We start from the raw sequence: 20854 nt of genomic DNA, 5'->3' as shown, positions 1-20854 counted from the left end.
AAGCCAGTTACGCACTTTTAACCATGGAAAGTTCCATCCATCAGCACAAAATTTATCTCCCCACAAAAATGTTGGAGTCCAACAACTCAGCAATCCCTGAAGAAAAACTGCTTTACTGAGCAATCTTGATAGGTTCAGCCAATTTAGGTGCACAAAGAGGGATTCCTCAAAGCATGCGGGTGCTTTGTCCTGGAAGCACATTTCAGAGTGAGACACTTCCACAGACTCTGAATGAGCCCCTGTCAAGTTGAGAGGACACAAGGATGCTCAACGTGTCACAAAAATAACCTTCACCTGTAAAGTCACTGGGAGTGTTATGAAGAGTTTTGCACTATGTCACACTGGGTAGAGTCTGTGGACACTTCAGAAAATGCACTACACGATGGAATGTTGTTTATGTATTTCATGATCATATTCTATAATCATTCTTGCTTGGGCACCAACCGTATGGCAAAATGGTTAAGCAAGCTATAAAAATTGTACCTTTTACACTCAACACATTAACACCCTCTAGATACCATAAACCATCCCAATATTAAAGCTCATTTCAACGGGGAATTTTCCTAAGATCTCTTTCAATATGTTTTTTAACCTCCACTGTCAACACCTCGTCGATGCCTACTGCCTTCATGATAGACTTAAAATTTATAGTAGATTTAATTCGACTGATAGCACCGCAACCCTCCTTAGAATTTGTAATAAACTTTCAGAAAAATAACTTGGTAATTTAAATTTAAGCATATGAGAGCAGCAACTTATGGCTATCCCCAGTTTTCCTGTTTTTCCTTGTGGAAGGTGGCCAAGGCCAAGCCCGGCTGGGGACGGCAGCGGGCGAGGGCTCACCGCGGTCGGCGTCGGTGACGCTGAGGTTGAGCACGGCGGATCCCGGCGGCAGGTTCTCCAGCAGGGACGCGCTGTAGGCGGCCGCGCCGAACACGGGCGGGTTGTCGTTGACGTCCAGGATGTTGAAGTACACCCTGCTGGCCGCGGCCTGGCCGCCGCCGTCCTGGGCGCCCACCGTCAGGATGTAGTACTGCTGAGCCTCGTAGTCCAGCGCCCGCGTCAGGTTGAAGACGCCGGTGACGGGGTTCAGGAAGAAGGTGCCCTCCTCGTCGTCCTCGCTGATGGTGTAGGTGATCTCCCCGTTGGCGCCCGAGTCGTCGTCGGTGGCGAGGATGGCTGCCACCAGGGAACCTGCGGGGCACAGCAGCACCTTTACCTTTATGCAGGTTACATACCTCCTGCCAGCTGTCGTCCTCCTCTGACCCAAAGCGCCCTCCCTTTGCTGCAGACTGCGGGAGTCTTTGTGGTGGGATAGACTGTCGCCAGGGACTGAACTCAAGCGCTCTGTATATGCTAAAAGTTACAGTTGCAGTTCATGGTAACGAGTGAAAGAACATAAAGTCTTACTGAGTGTTGCTAGCTGCAGCACAGAGTGAGACCAGGAGCGAGAGGGGGTTGAGAAGGAGTAATGGGATAAAAGGGAGAGAGGAAGAGAAGTAAGAAGAGGAAGAAGAGGGAGAAGAGAGAGCAAAGGCAGGAGGGAGAGTAAAGAAAAAGAGTAAGGAAAAGAGGAAGAGAGAAGAAGGCAATTTCCCATTTACAATACAAAAAAAATCTTCTTCCATAATGAATATTCTAATTTCTACTAACCAATGTAATACAATATACAGATTCTATAGCATTTACTGCTCTTTGGACCTTTGGGCTTGTTCTCTAGCAGAGGGCATCGTTCTATCAAGAAAGGATTACCTTCAGCGGGCCATCCTATTGTTTCATAGTTATTCAGTAACTAAGGCTTTCCTGTTACATCTTTCCCAACAGCAGACAATCACAAGTTCTGGAACCTTCTAGATATTTCTTTCCAAGTGCAGAAACCAAATTGTGAGTACAAACCGCATATCCCAGCTCTGCTTTTTGAAACAGTGCCTTTGCAGGGTAACTGTGGTTAGAAAACTAGAAACCTTATAGGGGTCTGCTCTCTGCTGCTTTCTGAAATTCAATGCCCTGTGAATCTGTGCCAGTGTTTTCATTTCTGCACAGCCGCCCTCGCATGACTGACCTATCTGACTGGAGTTTGGAAACCAAGTGTCACTTTTTAGTATTTCGAACACTAATTATAATTAAGATCAGCTCATTTCCAAGAAAATAAATCATTAAGTTTCCTTCTCCTGGAACCAGATGAACTCCATGCAGCACAGCTAACTACTTTCAAGCCTTGTGATAATGAAAACTGCTTATATCATCAGAACAAAGAAGGGTGCTGTAACCCCCTTTAATCCAGCTGGATATGCTGGTATCCTTCACACCCATTTGATTAGCTCAAGCTTTAACATTTCTTCAATTGCAAGGGGAATGGGGATTATTGTCTAGGATAGAAAGTGGAATCTTGAAGGGGAAACCTCATGGTCCTTCCCCTCTGCCAGCTAATCCCAGGTTGCTGGAGAGCAGAGCAGAAGATGCAGTACTTTAATACAAAATCAGCCTCTTTTTTCCTTCAGCATCCATCATTGCTGAGCTGGGTATAAAGCACTAATGTACACCCTATAAACAAATAACAAGAGAAGTCTCTTTTTAATGTGGAGGGAATTAGGCTTGCCTTTTCCAGTGTTATTCCTGCTGAAACAGACTGAGACTCAAGGCTCTGAGAGAAAGAGCATGGCTGGGGACCAGCAACCAAAGCACTCTGTGCTATACAGACATCTCAATTACTTCCAGATCAGATTCCTGTGGCACATCTGATCGCACTGCAATCCTTTAAAGAAAAACACCACCAAATTTTGGGACAGGGCCTGTGGGGCAGAGTGCAAAAGTTGGAGGCTAACCTTAGTTCTCCCAAACTGAGGCTCCCATGCTTATGAAAACCCTAATAAAGGCCTGAAAGCTATCACCGCCTCATTTGCATCTCCTTGGTTTATCCATCTCTTAGAATAAGCTTCTAAGATGCTACTGGCAGATCCTGCTTTTGTACTAGCAACCTGTACAAAACCTTGGGAGTAATACTCCTTTCTCACCAGGAGACATGTTGATCTAAACACGTTTTAGTTTACAGCCCCTCTTTTAAGCATCAGAACACTCTTGCACACGAAACCAGCAAAACGAAGAACACAACCACCTGGGAGGCGGGCGGTTGGATTTCCACATCTGGTTTACCTGGAGTGGCATCCTCTGGGATGTCGAAGGAGTAGACAGGCTTGGAGAAGCGGGGGATGTGGTCGTTGACGTCGCTGACGGTGATGTTGATGCGCATGTCCGAGGACTGCAGGCCGTCGTCGGCGCGCACCAGCAGCGAGTACTCGGAGCGGCGCTCGCGGTCCAGGCGCCGCGTGGCTATCAGCTCCCCCGACTCGGGGTCCACGTGGAAGCTGTCATCTGCCCCGCTGATAATGGTGTAAGTCACCAGGGCATTGGCTCCCTAGGGGGAAACAGGGGTGCTGCTTGCCAGGGAAACCTCATCACAGCTTGCAGCAAGACGAGGATCCTTCCAGATTATTTTTCAGAACGGTTTCCTTTAATCAACAGCTTTCCTGCCCAGTCCCTGCTTCAGTCCCACACATATGCACACAGCTTTTATTTATAAGATGTGAATTGACAAGATTACCCAGATACTTGTGCTCTACTCTTCATAAAAGGATTTCATCCAATCAATACAAAAAACTCCGTTACCTCTTTTAGTTTCAAACAAGCATCCCCGAGCAGTGACACATCTTAATAAGGATCAAAGTTTATTCCTGTTTTATCTTTGAAGGTTAAATTAAATCCCTGCCAGTGGGATCAGCTCTGCCTTTCTTGCTCTCTGGAGATGGGCAGGGGGGACCTGGGGCAGCCATGTGGCAGCACTTCCAGCCACAGCTCATGGTCAGGAGAAACTCATGGAGGCTGTGCTTGCAGCAGCCCCTCAAAGGTCAGTTTCTGCATGGAAATATATTTACCCATGTAAATAAAAAACCCCAAAGTGACAAATCACACATCATTAAAATCACAGTTCTGATCTCTTGGGTTGTGCTGCAAGTCAAAAGCACTTGCTTTTGGGTCAAAAAAATACATTTATTCTTGGAGGGGGAAAAGAAAAGAAGCATTCATGTCAACTTTGAGCATTTTAGTTGAAGGCAAAATTAAGGAAAATGTTATGTAGAATCATGTCATGTACCTCTTTTTCCAAGACAGGCTTAAGGATACTGAAGGTTTGCTAGCCTCTAACATCAGATACAGTACCTAAACCCTGTGTACTGATGGTGCCTAGATTTGACAGCTGAAACCTGCTGCAGACATGCCAGTGGCACTTCTGCAATGAACAGCAGATCAAAGAGATCTGGCAGAAAGAAATTCTATGGCTTTTTCAAATATTCCTGCCTAAAAAAGCAAATTAATAAACACCTGCTTGTATTTGTGAGAGGGCAGACAAGCATTAGTTACGTGACCTTACCAGAGTGCATCGTGCCAAACTTTCTCTCTGGGTGTTGTTTCAAAGAGTTAGACTGAGCTAACTGATAAAGGGAAATTTAGAAAGCAAACAGGCTCCTGCAGGTGCCCAGCCCTGCAGAACTGTGTGCAGTGCTTCATCTGTGTGCTCAGGTGTGCCTGGGGAATGTCACACGCTTTCCTCCAATTGTGTGGCTTGGCCATCACACCTCTGGAGAATTTTCAGAGCTGACCACATTCTCCACCCCGTGTTTGACCAGCCAGAGTCCTGCTAACAGAGAGCAGCTAAAACCACAGCCACATTTGATATTGGTTTATACCTTGCCCTCAGCTCCAAAAAGCAGGTGGGAATAAAAAGGTATCTCAACCCAAAACTGCACATCACTAGGAAAACCTGGGCTGTTTGTAAAGAGTTTGAGTTATAAATGTTCTGGTAGGGAAATTGAAATAATTCCTTTTGATAAAATCATTGACTGATTTCTCTCCAAGGTAACAAATCACTTCCCACTGGATGGAGTGCTTCAGAATGGGCAATAGATTAAGTGCAGTTCAGGAATGGCTAAAAAGAGGCTGGAGCATAAGATATTGCCATAATCTTAGATATATTTGCCATACCCCACCACAGAGTGGTAGTTCAGTATTTACTGCTTCCTAAAAGAAAGACAAGCAGCTAGAACTTTTTTGCTACAGCAGTGCACCTTTCCAAAATCCTGTGTTTTGTCTGTGTATCAGGCTACTAGTGGAAAATAAAGGGAAACCAAAATATTTACAATCACATTTGCTCCATTCCCGGGGGTGTTCCCATGGTTCCCTCTGTAGTAGCAAGATTAAGTACACCAATTAACAATCACAGGAAGACTAACCAAGCTAACACAAAGAAGGCCAGGAATAAAATTCTCTTGAGGAGGTTGAATTGCCCTATCATTTGAAAGCAAGAAGTGCTTGTTGTTGTCAAGTGTAGCTATGTTTTAATGGCAACACAAACTTTTCATGTGATTACACTGACTTTTCAGTCATTTTCCTTGTGGAAAGAAACAGTTCAGCAAACAAAAATAACATGATTAACATTTTTATAACTTAAGTTTCTAAAATGAATGCATCAATAACATTGGAGTTTCTTCATAGCACCTTAGCTGCAGCATTCTCATAGTAATGAATTTAAGAGTGCAAAATTATTTTGCAAACAGATTCATGTACAGAGCACACATTTTATCATTATTTCTTTTCTCCTCTTTTTGGTAAAATAAAACCTTCTTTTGGAAGGGGTAATATTGATCTTTGTTAAGTCTAGTCAAAGGGAAAGCAGGCATTATCAGAATTTTTCTTGTTCTCCAAGGCTTGTCTCAGATTAATTTTATTGCACACATTGGGCTCAACTACAACACCTTGGTTTCAAAGTTTAGACCTCCACAAGACTGGAGAGAACTTTGTGAATGACTGCCCTGATTCCTAAGGCCAAGCTCACACAAATGGATGAAGAAAACAGGTAAAAACATGTCCAGAATGGCACTTTTAGTACCAACATTCAAAAGTGAAATCATGCTCCTACCTCATCAGCATCCATGGCTGTCAGCTGCAGTATTTTAGATCCATCCCCTATGTTCTCCTCCACAGTCAGGTCAAGCATGTCCGTGGGGAATACTGGTGGGTTGTCATTGATATCCTGAAGTGTTATTTCTACCTGTAAAAAGCAGGAATAGGAAAAAAAATTGAGTGAATATTGGACACTGATTGGACCTGAATGTTACTAATAACCTAATTCTGAAAGAAATCAGGTAAATTGCTCTTAATCACATGAATTAGCACATTCCCAAATCACACCAACAATAGGAAAAGCCCATCCGGATATTAAAATTCCACGTTGTTATAAAATACTCCTAGGAAAGCCTCTAACACAAATAAAGTTAATTTGACTTGTTGATAGCAACTGATTTTAAATGGTCCTAGTCTAGTTTATATTGGAAAAGATCCACTGATAGACTGTCATTGTAATCCTCAAAGTCAGCCCCTGGAGAGGAACTGCCAAGTGCTGGGGCAGGAGATCGTTCAACCATTAAATGCTGCCTGACATAAAGATGAGGTGGTGTAAAATTCTCTCTGAAATGTTTATATATTGGCAACTCTCCGTTCTGAGAGGGGAAAAAACAGCCTTGCACTTAATATATTTTATAACAAATAATCTGCTTTTCTCTCTCTCTCAAAACTCCCCTCTGATTGCAAACATAAACGTTACTTTAGGAGCACCCACTAGCATCTACTCGCCTTGCCTACCCAAAACTCAGCAAATGTTTTTTCACGTGCCACATTTGAATGCCTTTCCAAGTAAGAATGATAGTTCCTGAAAGGTTGTTTTGTGATCTTTGTCCCTAGTTTTTCACAAGCAAGACTGCTGCCCTGCTGATTCTAATTCAAAAAGATGCAGAGCTACGTTTTCTCTTGTTGCTGGGTCTGGAATGTAATATTCCAAAATAGAAAAAGAAGACACAGCTGTTTTATATTTATCATGGAAAAAAAAGTATGGTTTTGGACCCAAAATATTAAACAGTCACCAAGATCCACTAAGGAGAAAATGAGTAGCTGCAAGAACCACAGAGCAGAGAAAGGTAAAGGGCAAAGGTATGGATGACTTCAAGAAGGTACCTGGATTGTCAGACAAAATGTTATTTATGCTACTGTATCTGCTATGCCCTTATCCACAAGGATTCTCCATGCACTCACTTGAAAATACATAGATATAATCAACACAAACATTTCTGGTGATCCAAAATCTGTGATTTCTACTGTTTCTAGTCTCCTGTCATGAGATTTTCTTCTCTGTTCTGTTTTCATAGGGGCCACCAATTGCCAAGCTGCTCTCACTTGATCACCAGGATGATCCCAGACACAGAGGAAATATTATATTAGTATTAATGTAATATAAATATCATAGCTATATGTGCTGGAAGTGGAGACAACACAGGGGTCTTTTACAGAAGGCCATTATTTATTTATTTATCCCCTGTTTAATCCCTTTGGCCATTCAAAAATGGTACACAAACCAGTTCACAGCCTGAGACAGATCAACCCAGAAGGTTTTATCATTAAATTCATATCCCTGAGCAGAGCATCACGAGCAGTGACTGACAACCACCTCACCTGACACAAACTTTAGAGAAGAAGCCAGCCTGGGCTGGTTTTCAAGGAGACTGGGTGACAATTAATCACAGAAAGGGGAGGGACGTGGTGGAAATGACAGATGAGGGATGCTGCCAGGCCTCCTTGCCCATGAACTGGCACACAGCACACTCTTCCTGATTTCCTCCCCAAAGTGCAGCATTTCCCCAGACAGGGTTGCAAGGAAAAGCAGCTGCACAGCTCTGCAGCTCATTTATTCCTACCACACATGTCATTCACAGCTAATGTTTCAGCTGCAGGTGACATTTCACCACCAGAACCCATTTTCATTATGAGAGATTGCCCTTTGTGCAAATCACATGAAAAATATGTGACAACTTCTGGGGGGTTTGGGAGAGGAGCTGTGCATTGCCTACAGCTTGAATAATGTAAAATAGTGAGGATCCAAGAATACACATGGCTAAGGATTGGGGGACAAATAAGTCATTTATAAAGCCAAATTCAGGAGAAGTATAAAAAAGAAGAATAAAAAAGGTGATTTTATTCTGAAAAATCAGTTCACAAGTAAACAAAGAAACTGTATTTTATACCAAAGACATGCTTTAAATGGTGGAAAAATAAGAAATTCTCAAATAAGGATGAGAATTTTTTAGAAAAGAACACAATATTTTTAAAGACCATTTAGACCATGATTCATTACTTATCCACAGGGCTTAGATAATGTGTATTGCTTCATAATTCACCATTGGCTAAGTCTGATTAGCATCTGTGTCTAAAACTATCTCTTTACTTCTGCTAGAATTTATTACTTCAGCTAGCAAACAGAACTGCAGACCTAGGGACTGAGATCCTTGGATGCACTCAATTTGCAGAAATTTCACTGAAGTAATCAAAGAATCACAGAATGGTGTGGGCTGGAAGGGACCTAAAAGATGATGCAGTTCCACCTTGCCAGGGACAGGGATGCCACTCACTAGATCAGGTTGCTCAGGACCCATCCAGCCTGGTCTAAGACATCTCTGAGATACATTTGAGAAAAAACATCACATTTTTAAATCAATGATCTAAACTAAACCTTTTCCCAACCAAGTGCTTCTATCTTTCTAATCCCACTTCACTCTGACATTAAGAAATCAACGTGTGTCACTTTAGGAAATACATGGTTTGAATATTATCATATGCTGCCAATTAAAAATTAAGTGTAATTCTGGCCTGGATTTAAAGACAAGACAAGGTGGTCATGGTGGTGTCACCAGCTGTTTGCACCACAGCAGTCACACCCAAAAGGGTCTTGAAACCTCAAATATGGATAGAAAACAAGGGAGCTGAAGGATTTATCCAAACCTTGGAAGCAAGGACCCATCACATGCCAGTGCCTGCAGAACTGCAGAAGCAACATGCTCAGGCTACTTGGAAAGTGGTAATTGCCACCCCCTTCTCCAAATCTATCCAAAATGAGGAATATTCTCTCCCCTGACCTCAAACTCGTCATTCAGTGCAAGTCTAGGATGCAAAGGCAGATACAAACCAGCCACCTCACAGCACTCAAGGTACTGTAAAATGCAACAAAAATTTCTGCAACTTTCCATCTGAAAAATCCTCAATTCCTATTTGTGTCAACAGCAACTTTAATGCAGGACCCAAAAGTTCTCACTGCCACTTAGAGGACTCAAATATAATGAAACACAGAAACAGCAGAGATAGTTAAGTGTCTTTGCACCTTTTTTATTCCCTAGCTCGCCTCTCCTCTGGTCCAGGCACTGATGGGGGCTTTGCCCCTCTGAACAGCCTTGAATTTCTGCAGAAGCCATGAGAACACAAATAGTTACAGCCTCTCCTAAATCTGTTAAGACTGTGATGGAAAACTGATTAATAGATTCATAATATTGTCTTGCTTTTGTTGTTCAAGGGAAAATGAAAAAAAACAGAAAGCTTTGGTCAATTCACATGCATGTAAATCTCCACAAAATCACTTTACTTCTGTACAAATTCTAGTACAGTGCTTTTCCTTCACACATTTAATACATGGAGAAAAAAAGACTGAAAATCAAAGCTTTCCCTCAGAGCTTATTCTTCAGACAAATACACATTGTTTATTTACTAGCCCTTGTAAAATAAACACAGTAACTTTACATATCAATTTCTATGCAAACCATCTTTGGGTGGGTTTTTTTTTAATTAGTTTTGTTTGTGTGCTTGTTTTATGTTTTACTCAAGCTAAGATGCAAAACCAGAGGCATACAACCAACCACAGAGATCAGCAATATAGAAAGCCAAACAATACCACAAATTTCCCTGTGCATGAATCAAATTTCTCCTTCACAGGCTTAATGACATTTTCACAATAATGCCCTGCCCCTGCCACAGTTACAGATGGCCAGCCCATCCTCATCTGTGGCAATCTGATTGCTGAAGCCTCTTGGCACAGACATTTTCAAAACAGAGGAAGTATTAATTGCCTTGATCTTGTTAGGATTCTTATTTGCTGCTCAAATTAGCCTCTTGTGGTTTATTTTTTTTCTCCCTAAACAAATTCAGAACAGACTGAGGCAGGGCAGCACTCACCTCAAACAGTGAGTTTACAATTTACTCAGAATGTAGATGTTAGAAGAATAGTTATTTCTCCATTCAGATAAACCTCAGCTGTTAACAGACATAGGAATCATATCAAGACCTCAAGTTTAAAAGCACGTAGATCTATTAAAGCACCTAGGACTAAACTGAATTGCTTAAGCTTATTCAAAATAATTTGATGAATTAATAAACAGCTGCTAAAAGATGAAGTTTTGCCTCTTAGAGCAAAAACACCAATTCCACTTCAAAAAGCACTAGTACCCCAGGTAACTATTACTGAACAGGCTAGACAAGTTCCACAATCAACATAAAAAGCTTTAAAATCAGAGTTTTATTCTGGAAAAAGAAATTATTTTAGTGACTGGTTTTATGAGCTACACAGGTATGTAAAATAAAACATCGCCCTGCAAGGCAATGTGCCAACTTCTAACCAATCCTAACACCTTCCATGAACCAATGGGCTCACTTGGCCAGACCCCATCCCTCTGTTTTACTGCAGCCATTAACATTCAGTTTTCTTGTACTCCAGAGTCAGGAGGGTTTACAGACAGAACAGCTCTCTGAAGTTCTTCCCCCCTCAAAGGACAGTGAGAGGAGGAAAGATGACACAGGAAACATGAATGAGCTCACGTGGCAGCAGCAGGCTTCCCTGGGAGCCCCAGCAGAGTGATTCCTGCTTGGAGCCAGGCTTTCCATGGCACATCAGAGATGCAGAATAGAACAGGGTCTGAGAAGGGAGCAACTCCCGATGCTCACGGCTCCATCCCCCTTCAAACGCTACAACTATTTGATCAAAGATCAAACAGGGTGCAGAGGCAAAGCTTTTCTTCCACTTATTTGGTGGTGAGTCATTCCTCTTCCCATTCACTGCCTCTCTCAGCAGATACCATCTAACAATCCATGAGCAGCATCGCCACAGATCACCCTGAAGACTTTTTTTTGTGCCTAAGTCGTTAGATGATGCTCCATCTTAAAACAAAGTTTCATTAGATGATCCTTCATCTTAACACAAAATTAAGGAGTTTTTTCTTCTTTGCTGGAGACCACAGCAGCACATTATCAATTTGAACTGAATAAAAGTGAAAGGATTTTTTTTTACTTCCTCCCTAAGTAAATATCCAAAATAATATCATTCATGATGATAAAAGGAAAGAACACAACTATTAATTCACTCCATCCATTGACTGAAGAACCTGGCCAACACTAGTCATTTTTTTCTTGCCTTCATCACTTCAGCCTTCTACCTCATCCAGCAAATAATCATTCCCTAATCCTGGAAAACACACATGCAGGCCTGAGCTCCATTTTTTAATTGATGTGAGTAATCAGATTGGCCACTCACAGCAATGAGGTTGTGGTTACACTCAGTGCTTGAGGACCAGTGTATTGGTGCTCCTCCAAACTGGAGAGGCAAGAGAGTGGGGAGATAAGGGATCAGAGTATAATGCATTTCTAGAAATACATTTCAGAAAAAGAAGAAGAAAAATCATCTTTAAAAGAAATAACATTTTACATACATACAATATATACATATATACACACACACACATATATATATAAACCCCATAGCTCCTCTTGAACCAGTTTCCCACCTTGCTCTAAATCACTTGGAAACAGTAAGTTTGAGGGTAAAAAAATAAACACTTATGCTTTGAAATTACTTGAATACTCAATAACAGCAGAGCTCAGGAAGGTGAAAAACCCGAACTACTGATCATGCACTTTTACAATTTTCACAACAAGATGGAAAGCCCATTTATAAAGAAAATATCTTGGGACAAGGCAATAGCTGAGGCTGAATGAGGCATCTGAATATCCCATTTTCCAGGAGGCAAACAATCCCAGTGCACGCTAGCACAATAAAAATCACATTAGTCTATTGTGCTGCAGGCCAGCAAACCTGTTAAATAGAAATGTAATGTTGTTAAGAATCCCACTGTTAACAGGGGGAAGATTGCAGCTGGGGAGAAATGTGGGAGAAAAGTGTTTAAAAGGCACTGTTTGGGGAAAAAAATTTAAAAGCTAGGTTTACAAGACTTAATTCTGATGTCTGAGGTCAAGCTTAATGAAAGAGAGGATGTGAAAGCTGTCCTGGGCCCCACCACTGCCTACTCCAGTTGTCCTAAAGCAAATCAAACATCAACCCTGTACAAGACAACAGTAATTCAGAATAGGGATTATAGAAATTTTTCCGTTTACCTCCCAGAATCAGGAATAGCTACCGATTACCAGCTTTGAAACTGTTAGGAAACTGTGAGTGTACTCTAGAATATGTTTTGCTTTGTCCATTAAGCAAACATGCATGGATCCTTATAAATGTTATTATGATTAATCTGTAGTGCTGGAATTTCCCAGGTAATTCTAATCTGTGGGCTCCAACTCCAGTGTTTTATCACTGCAGAACCTCCCTGGAGTTAATAGCCTATCATGTAAAGTTTAGTAGGATGATTTGATGTTTTTCAACCAAGACCCTTTAACAAAGCCTTGCTATAAAATGCTGGGAGATCAAAGTGATCAAAGCCACTGTGATTTAATTGGCATTATCAGAAAAATCCTGGACTCATAGAATAATCTGGGTTAGAAAGGACCCTTGAAGACCATCTAGTCCAGGCTGTCTGCCATGAGCAGGGACATTTTCACCCAGACCAGGCTGCTCAGAGCCCCATACAGCCTGGCACTTCACCACCCTCATCGTGGCAAACTTCTTCCTCATACCTACTCTAAATCAGGTGTAAATCTGCTCTCACCACCACTTAAAATTAAAATTCAGAAAGAAGCTACTTCCTTCTGTTGTGTCTAAGAAACCTGGATCCCAGTGCTGTAAAGAAAAGGTGCCATAATTGTTCTACTTTCTCTCCCTTTTTTTTTTCCCCAATCTGTTAAGGTGACCACTGGGAGTTGCACTGCCTGGAGTCTTGATTAAATGTTTCACTGCATCCAGAACACTTCATCATGCAGCATAGCCAAAATCTATTATGGCTTGCAAGTGACTCATGCTTCAGCTATGAGAAAACCATAATAAAGAGCATTTTACATGAAAATGCCCAAAAGGTTGGTAATTTAATCTTGATTCTAAGTAGTATGCAAGGTCTCTGCATCCAGCCTGTGCAGACAATAAGGCATTGTCTGGAAATGCATTACCTACTGTGGTTACATCTGACTTCTTTTGCCAAAGTCCAGATGAAAGACACTGAAAAGAAACAACCGTGTCCCAGCAAAAGGCCACCAGCCAGGACAGGACACTGACATTTCCAAGCCAGAAGATTAAAAAAAATAAGTTTTCCTAAAGGTAAAGTAAGCAATGCTAAAATTCTCATTCTTTCTGAAATCAGTATTTTAAGGTAATTTAAGCACTACATCATTTTCTGCTCCCTCAAAAGAGACACGGTCTCACATGCAGCAGAGGAAATTAAAACTGGATTAGGGAAAGCACCACTCAAACCTTGGCTAATTTCACTAAGTAACAGCATGCTGACTTTAAAACACAAAACATCAAAACATACAGAATCATAAACATGGAAACCCAGTATGACTCAACTTCACAGCAAATGAGATAAACATCAAATTGGTAGAAGGGATAAAACTGATAAGAAATGCCACAAGCAGTTATTTTTCCCCTTCCTTCACCACCAGAACCAAAATGAAATACAGGTTATTTGGTCAGTACTGGTTAATGGGTAACAGGGATAGCTCAGTCAATATTCACACAGTTTTAAAACCAGATTGACTTTAGAAATGAGTTACTCTGAGCTCCATTTCAGCAGGACTAATTAGCACACCAGGACCTCTCCCAGGTCTGCTCAGAAGCTGCAATGCAGTGGCACCTAGGCAGAGCTGGGCTGGCACTAAGGACCATGGAAAACTTCTCCACCCACCCATCCTTTCCCTGGATGCTGGATGTGCACACACATGGCATTTCCCCATTAAAAGGGGTGGCTTTCTCATGAAGACATTACTTCTGCACCTAGTACTACCTCTGGTTACAAACCCTATTCCAAATACCTGCCAAACCAACACAAACACTTGGCAAACACTTGCTAGTGAGGTGGGTTTTTTTTTTCCTTTTTGGATTTTTTTTTTTTCTTAAAGCAGTATACATTTGGGAACCGTTTGGTTTATAACTTTGCATTTAATTAAATGAGGTCTACTGCCATGTAATAAGAAATGGATTGAATCGGTAAGAACATTTCAGCCTGTGCCAGAAAAAAAAAAAATAAAAAAAAAGAAAAAAACAAGGATAAAGTCAGAAAATTCAAGCATTAGAAGTTCAAGAATGGGAATGTCACACCTCTAAATTAAATAAATCACCTAATTAAAAGTACAGGTGTGACATTTAAGACACATGCAGTCATCAGGACAATGCGATAAATCCATCCCATCACTGAAGGCTGCCCAAACAGAAAAAGTAAAGCCCTTTACTCAGAGCCATGGCAGAAAAGCACTGCTACAGACACTAAAAAAAGCACAGATTTTCTTTTCTGTGGGTGCAAGGGATTTAAAGATACAGGACTGAATGGTGGCTGATGTTCTGGAGTTTTGAGGGTTTCATATGTGGCACCTTTCTGAGAACAATCTAAATAGATTTTAGCCAATAAAACACACAAGGCCAACGTGTTACTTTCTAGTTTCATGTTTAGAAGTACCAAGGCCATTTTATAGAAATGCCTAAAGGTTTTTTTCCCCCCACAGCATCAACAGGCTGCTAGCAGGGAACTGTCAGTGCTAGAAATTCCAAATATTTCTGCATCCTCCTACAAATTTCAGGGAAATGCCTTCCTCACCATACTCCTCTTCTGCAGACTGCAGGCTTGTGCAGCAGCTGCACATCTGGTGCCAGGGAGGGCCCCTTGAGGCCAGAAAGGCTTTTTTCTGTGGCCACAGATGGACCTTTCATGTGGCTGCCCTCAGCAGGGCCAGCTGACAGCCCAGGCTGTGGTGGCAGGGTCAAGAACTTCAGCTCACTGGGCACACCAGCCCTGCTTTATTCTGCTGTCCCCCCAGAGATCAGAATTCTAGTTCAGGCAGCTGCATCTTTATCCAGTTATCTTTTTGGTCCATCATAGCTTTAGCACAATTATTAAGAAAGTCCTACATGATAACAGCAGGCTGATGCACTAAGTACTAGACCCACTCCTATACCTGGACACACAATGAAGTCCTACATGCCTCCAAAATTTAGTTTTTCTGTCCAACTAGATACAACATGTCCACATTATCTCTTCTTGAAAGAATTGCTGTTTCTGGTGATGAGGTTTTGCAATAAAGCCTTTCTTGAAGCTGAATAAAAACCTCTGTATTAGTCCTTTACCAAACCATGAAGATTCAAATTTGCATACGACTACAAACTTTCATCTCCAAAAATATCCTAAATAGCTGGATAACACATTTCTTTTGGCCCAGGAAACTTTTTTATAGAATTCTTCATGCCAGCCAACAGAATTACCTTTTGAATTTTCTTTTTCAGCTGTTGGACTTTGGATTTGACACAGCGAATTTAGAAAATCAAGCATTAAAGACTAATTAAAAGGTCTTTAAAAAGAGCTTCACCTTTTGAAACATACCATTTCACCATATCTGTAAATGCACACATGACCTTGTGCACTGAAGAAAAATCAAGTAAAAACCCCCAGACTTTCACAGAAATAGCTGGAACAGTGTGCTTATGTGAGATTCTTACAGTCATCTTCCTTAATAAAGAATATGGAGTGTTTTATTCGAGCATAAATTCAGAGATTTGACTTTTATTGGTTCCTAAATATCCACTCCATCTTCCCTAGATGCAGAACCTACATCCAACTATGAAGTTAAGCTCTCTGGCTGCTACAATCAATAATGAGAACTTTTAATAGCCCAGATCCTGACATTTTCCTATATTGCACCTCTCTCCCCCAGCACTGGGACTGTGCACCACAGCCAGTCTCTCACTGACTTGGCTTTACTGTGGATGGTCCTAAGCAAGCCCTGATCACTGGGTCAGAAATATCACCAGCAACAAACCAAAGCCTCCCTCCAACCAAGTGAAAACTTGAGTTCTGATCATCTTAGTAAACCTTTGAAGGGGAAAAATAAAGAAGAAAGAAATACACTGGCACTTCTGCATATCTTAATTTGAGTGTGGCAGGAAGCAGATATGCCACAAGAGAGTGGCTCCCATGGTATTTCAAGCACAGGAGAAACCAAAAAGCCTTTTCATGCTCGGGTCCCTGTCTGGTGTCCCGACTGAAGTGACTCAGCTTTTCCTTCTACCATAGCACTTGGGTTTCTCAGTTATTATCCTGATCCTGCCAGATCTTTGATCCTTTGGAAGTTCACCACCACTGGTCATTACTACAAGTCTCTGGATCTTTAAAATGTATGGGAGAAATTTTAGAAGAGCCAGTTCCCTTCTGAGGAACACAGAAAAAAAAAAACCCAAACCAAACCAAATCACAATAAATGTTCAAGTGTAACCATGAAAGATTCAGAAATTCTTCACAGAGTTCAAGAACCCCTAAATACACAACCAAAATATATAATTCTGTCTTTTGAAGACTGAACCTAAGCTCAATTTCTTTGTGTTTTCTCCTTGTTTTGCTTCCTTTGATTTGTGTCTTCAACAGGGTGTCTATGATGTGGCATGGGAATTTATTTTTTTAAAGTACATTTTTTCTAAAGATCTTGTAGGTTGCAACAGTCTCAGTTTTTCTGGTTTTAACTGAATTAAGGAGTGCTGTGTACTGAATGTACAAACTGGCCCACTATCCATGTGGAACAGATTAGAGGATGATCATTCATTGTATGCTCACAATTGAAGCATTTCAATAGTTTTATAGACAACTGAAAAAAAAAAAGCATTTTGAGGACAAAATGTGAATGGCTTACAGTTAAATGTATTATATTAAAGAGAAGGGAAACAGAAACAGAGCAGGCAAAATTTAACACAAAAAACCAAAGAGAGTCGCACATGAACTCTTAATAAGAAAATTACAGCAACAAACCTGGGCATCGTGGAGAGGTCTGAAAAACAATGAGGGGTTTTGTTTCCTGGTTTTTGGTACCATTCACACTCCCCCCCCACCCCTAAGTTTCCTACATCTCAGCCTGGTTTGATCCTTCCATAAGGTGTGACACACACTTATTTTATTTTCCTAAGCATAACACAGAAGAATGCCAGAGCAAAACTTTTCTGTAAAATAAATGTTTTCTAGGTACAAGAGTAATAAATCTGAAAGCTCTCTGAGAAAGCCATCAAGCAGTTGAAAGAAAGAAAATAAGGCAGGCAAAGACTTCTGAATAATTAAAAAAATGGCAACAACTCAAAAGCCTCCGGTAGCTCATGGCATTAATGGTGACAACAACATAATTACCAACATAATTTCATAATGAACAGCTGGTGATAGGGCAACAGGGACAGCATTATGCCCCAAAGACATCATGGTGTGTTTACAGGGATTTGATTCTCTTACAGTAATGGCATAGCAAGTAGAGATACTGATGTTCTGTTTAAAAATGTTCTACAGCTGAAAACACCCAGACCTATCTAGAAACACATTGCTTGAAATATCAGCATTTGTGAGAAATTAATAATGGCAATTCCTGCATTTATCAACAGCTGCCTTCTACAAACTTCCAGCAGACTTTCTCCAACGAGACTAAAGGCATCTTTGTAGTAATAAAATATTATGGTACCTGTCTTCCAAAGGGGAAGAATAAGGGGCAGAGGTGCAAGGTGATATGATTGGTACAGTGCAGTCCACAGCAGATCTGGCTGCCAGCCTAAGCCCTCACCACCCCTTGCTTCAGTCAGGATGTGACATTATCCAAAGGCTGTGTGCTCACTAAGAACAAAGGGAGGAATGGAACCCCTTGCAAGAAATCTCAGCCCCCAAAAAGCACGTGTAAACTGAAGTCACTCTGGTCTTTTCTAAACTACAGAACAGAAAAGCAGAAGCTGTTATTTACCTTTCCTTTATGGTGTATGAACCACTGACACACTCCCTGCTGTGTGCCATTTGCTGACATCTCACATCTTGCCTCAAAAGAAGATATTGCCCAAAATTATGAACTGCTGCTGTATCTAGCACAACTTCTGATGACTATTAATTGTGCATTTTTCCAAACTTATTTCTTACATAGGCATCACCAAACAACACCCAGCAGCTTTCTTACTTTTTGGCTTACATCTGTGACTCCAGTAAGTCACAGATGCTCTCCAACCAGGCCATGGCAATGCTCTCACATGAGTTATGCAAAATGCTGTACTTGTATTTGCAACATGCTTCAGGGAGAAAGTCACAGGTTACCAGCAGAGGAATCCAGGTTAAAATAACAACAGCAAAAAGAAATGAAGGGGGAATATTTGTAACAATGCTAGCTGATGGCTGGATTCACAGTTTGTTTTCAGTTACCCCAAAACAAATCCCAGAGAGACTCTAGCAAGTTTAATGCATTTCTTTGCACAGCATGGATTGAGGTACTTGGCAAACACTGCTGAGTGAATTAAAATGAGCCTACAATACAAGAAAGTTAGAAGGGTTAATTGAAACCTCTTTGTGTAGCAATGCAAACCCCTCAAATCTGTCAAAATTAATGAGAAAAGCCAGAAGAAACACTATGGTTCTGTCTAGACTGCCAGAACCTACAGTCTGCCTTGTATTAATAAATGATATAGAAAAGAAACTCTGCTGTGAGGGTGGGGAGGCCCTGGCACACGTTCCCCAGTGAAGCTGTGGATGCCCCATCCTTGGAAGTGTCCAAGGACAGGTTGGACGGAGCCTGGGACAACCTGATCTAGTGGAAGGTGTCCTGTCCATGATCTTTATGGTCCCTTCCAACCCAAACCATTCTGGGACTCAGTTTATATCCAGCTCTGTCATCCTGGTGTGCAGGGCAGCAAAAGCACAGGGAATCTTTTATTTCTCTGGGCTTGGTGTCAGTGTTGTGCTTGGATGGCAGAGCACTCCAAATGGCCTCGTTGTGATGATGTCTGAGCTGCAGAGCCTCCTCTGCTCCCCAAATCCATCCTGCCCACAAAGCCCTCCCTGCACACTGGTCTGACCCACAGCTGCAGGGACCCAGCCTCAAAAACCCCCTTTGATGTCCCCCACAATCTGCCAACTTCAGACAGCAATACAATCGAGGCTTTTGATATAATTACACCCCATGGTGGCTCTACAGCTTCTCCCATCTTAGCCCTGGGAGAAAAACAAGCAAAACCAAAACCAAAAAATCTTACAAAGAAAAAGACTCCCAACATGACTTTGTTAGCCAGACCAACAGCACAGCTTGGAGGGGCAAAGCCAAGCACAGGGACCCTGAATGAGCCAGACTGACCCCAAATGCTCTGGCATTCCTTCAGTGTTTTGGGGTGCCCAGGTCTCCTGGATATTCCCATACCCAGAGCACATGAGTTCCTATTGGCACCTCTGGTAAATCCCCATCTGCTGCCTCAATCCATTTCTTATTTTTCAGGCTGATGAAAGTGTGCCTAATAACCAGCAGAAATGCAAAAAGGACACCCAAAACAACTTTTTACTGACCTAAAGTAGTTTGACGCTTATGAAGACATCCTTTTTTTATGTTTTATGTTAGACAAAAGTCTGTTCCTACATTTCTAGCAGCCTCTGGTACAACACCACAGATGTCAGAACAGCATTAAAAAGCAGCTCACAAAGTACACTATCACTGCTTTCTTTGCACAGAAGGTCATTAAAAATATGCAAGTAGCTTCAAAATCATATTTATTCACTGTGTTTCAGCATGTACATGATGAACACTAAACTTTCAGTTCTTGGGCTTAGTATATGTTGGTTTTTTTTATTAACTTTGTCCTTTGCAGGTTTAGAAAGTGTGCTGCAAACCATGATCACCAGTATTTGTGGCTCTTTAATTTAATATACAGCTACAACATTATAAATATGTTGCTGAATTAATAAAATCACCACAAAACAACAAAGAACATAAAATTCTGCTCTAATTTTTATACTACACAGTCATTGACCTTGCCAGTATTTTCTAATCAAGCTTCCTGTACCACACTTATACCATTGCAGCTCATCAAATTCTCTAATTTATGTACAAGGACAGCTCAGCTCCTCTGGTTTTTGGGAACATTCATGTGTGCATCTTATTAAGACTAACTCAATTAACACCACTTATTTGATAATCAGTTTGACAAATAATAGCATCAGACTACCCAGAAACACAGCAGCACTTTAATTTCTTTTTTTTTTTTTTATTCTAAACTTGAGCTTATTTCCTGGTATTGAAATCATAATTAACTTACATAAAAAATCCTGCTGCTGTAAATCCCACTGACTCCAGTAACCCTGCCAGAAAAGTGGTCCATTATGTGAGTCATCTGCTACAAAACAGAAAACAGCAACCATGCAACAGAATAACGCCAGCTGAAAAGATGGATGTCCCTCTGAGTTGTGTAACTCTGCACAATGGCTATGATACCATCTTGTTTCTCCCAAATGTGGCTGAGGAAAGGTGACTAACCATCTCAATTGACGTGTTTTTCTTCCTGTGGGCCCAAAAAGCAGCTTATTTGTACAGCTCAGGCACCACAGCAAGGAAAGTTGTGTGTCTCATTTGGCTCAGGGCCAGGCATGCTTGCTGAGTGCCAAATGCTCCAGTAACCTAGATAACTTACACAGAGCTGACACACAGAAAAACATCAGGTTATTACTGCATTTGCTACCAGATACAGCCTTAAATGTCATTGTATACAGGGCTGTGCTTTACAGTGAGCCATCCTCAG

The 20854-nt window shown here is 41.3% G+C and overlaps 1 protein-coding gene and 1 long non-coding RNA gene across 3 annotated transcripts in view; one reads left to right on the top strand and one right to left on the bottom strand.

The window, feature by feature from the left end:
• The window catches only part of FAT4 (FAT atypical cadherin 4), a 120241-nt gene that overhangs the window by 54139 nt on the left and 45248 nt on the right, over positions 1-20854 (bottom strand). Inside the window, exons 2-4 of the mRNA XM_056490015.1 lie at positions 5972-6103; positions 3154-3415; positions 844-1194 (exon numbers count right to left, since the gene is read on the bottom strand). Coding sequence (XP_056345990.1) covers positions 844-1194; positions 3154-3415; positions 5972-6103 — 745 coding nt within the window. The remainder of the gene's footprint in view (positions 1-843; positions 1195-3153; positions 3416-5971; positions 6104-20854) is intronic.
• Positions 1813-7991, top strand: LOC130252461 (uncharacterized). Of its 2 annotated transcripts, none has more exons than XR_008840363.1 (3): positions 1813-1884; positions 3749-3904; positions 7254-7991. It is a non-coding gene; the product is annotated as an uncharacterized LOC130252461 (long non-coding RNA). The 2 variants fall into 2 exon arrangements; XR_008840362.1 differs by lacking the exon at positions 1813-1884 and adding an exon at positions 3314-3391.

Source organism: Oenanthe melanoleuca, chromosome 4 (genome assembly GCF_029582105.1).
Source record: "Oenanthe melanoleuca isolate GR-GAL-2019-014 chromosome 4, OMel1.0, whole genome shotgun sequence".
Classification (NCBI taxonomy): domain Eukaryota; kingdom Metazoa; phylum Chordata; class Aves; order Passeriformes; family Muscicapidae; genus Oenanthe; species Oenanthe melanoleuca.
This window is presented reverse-complemented; position numbering and strand designations above follow the sequence as displayed.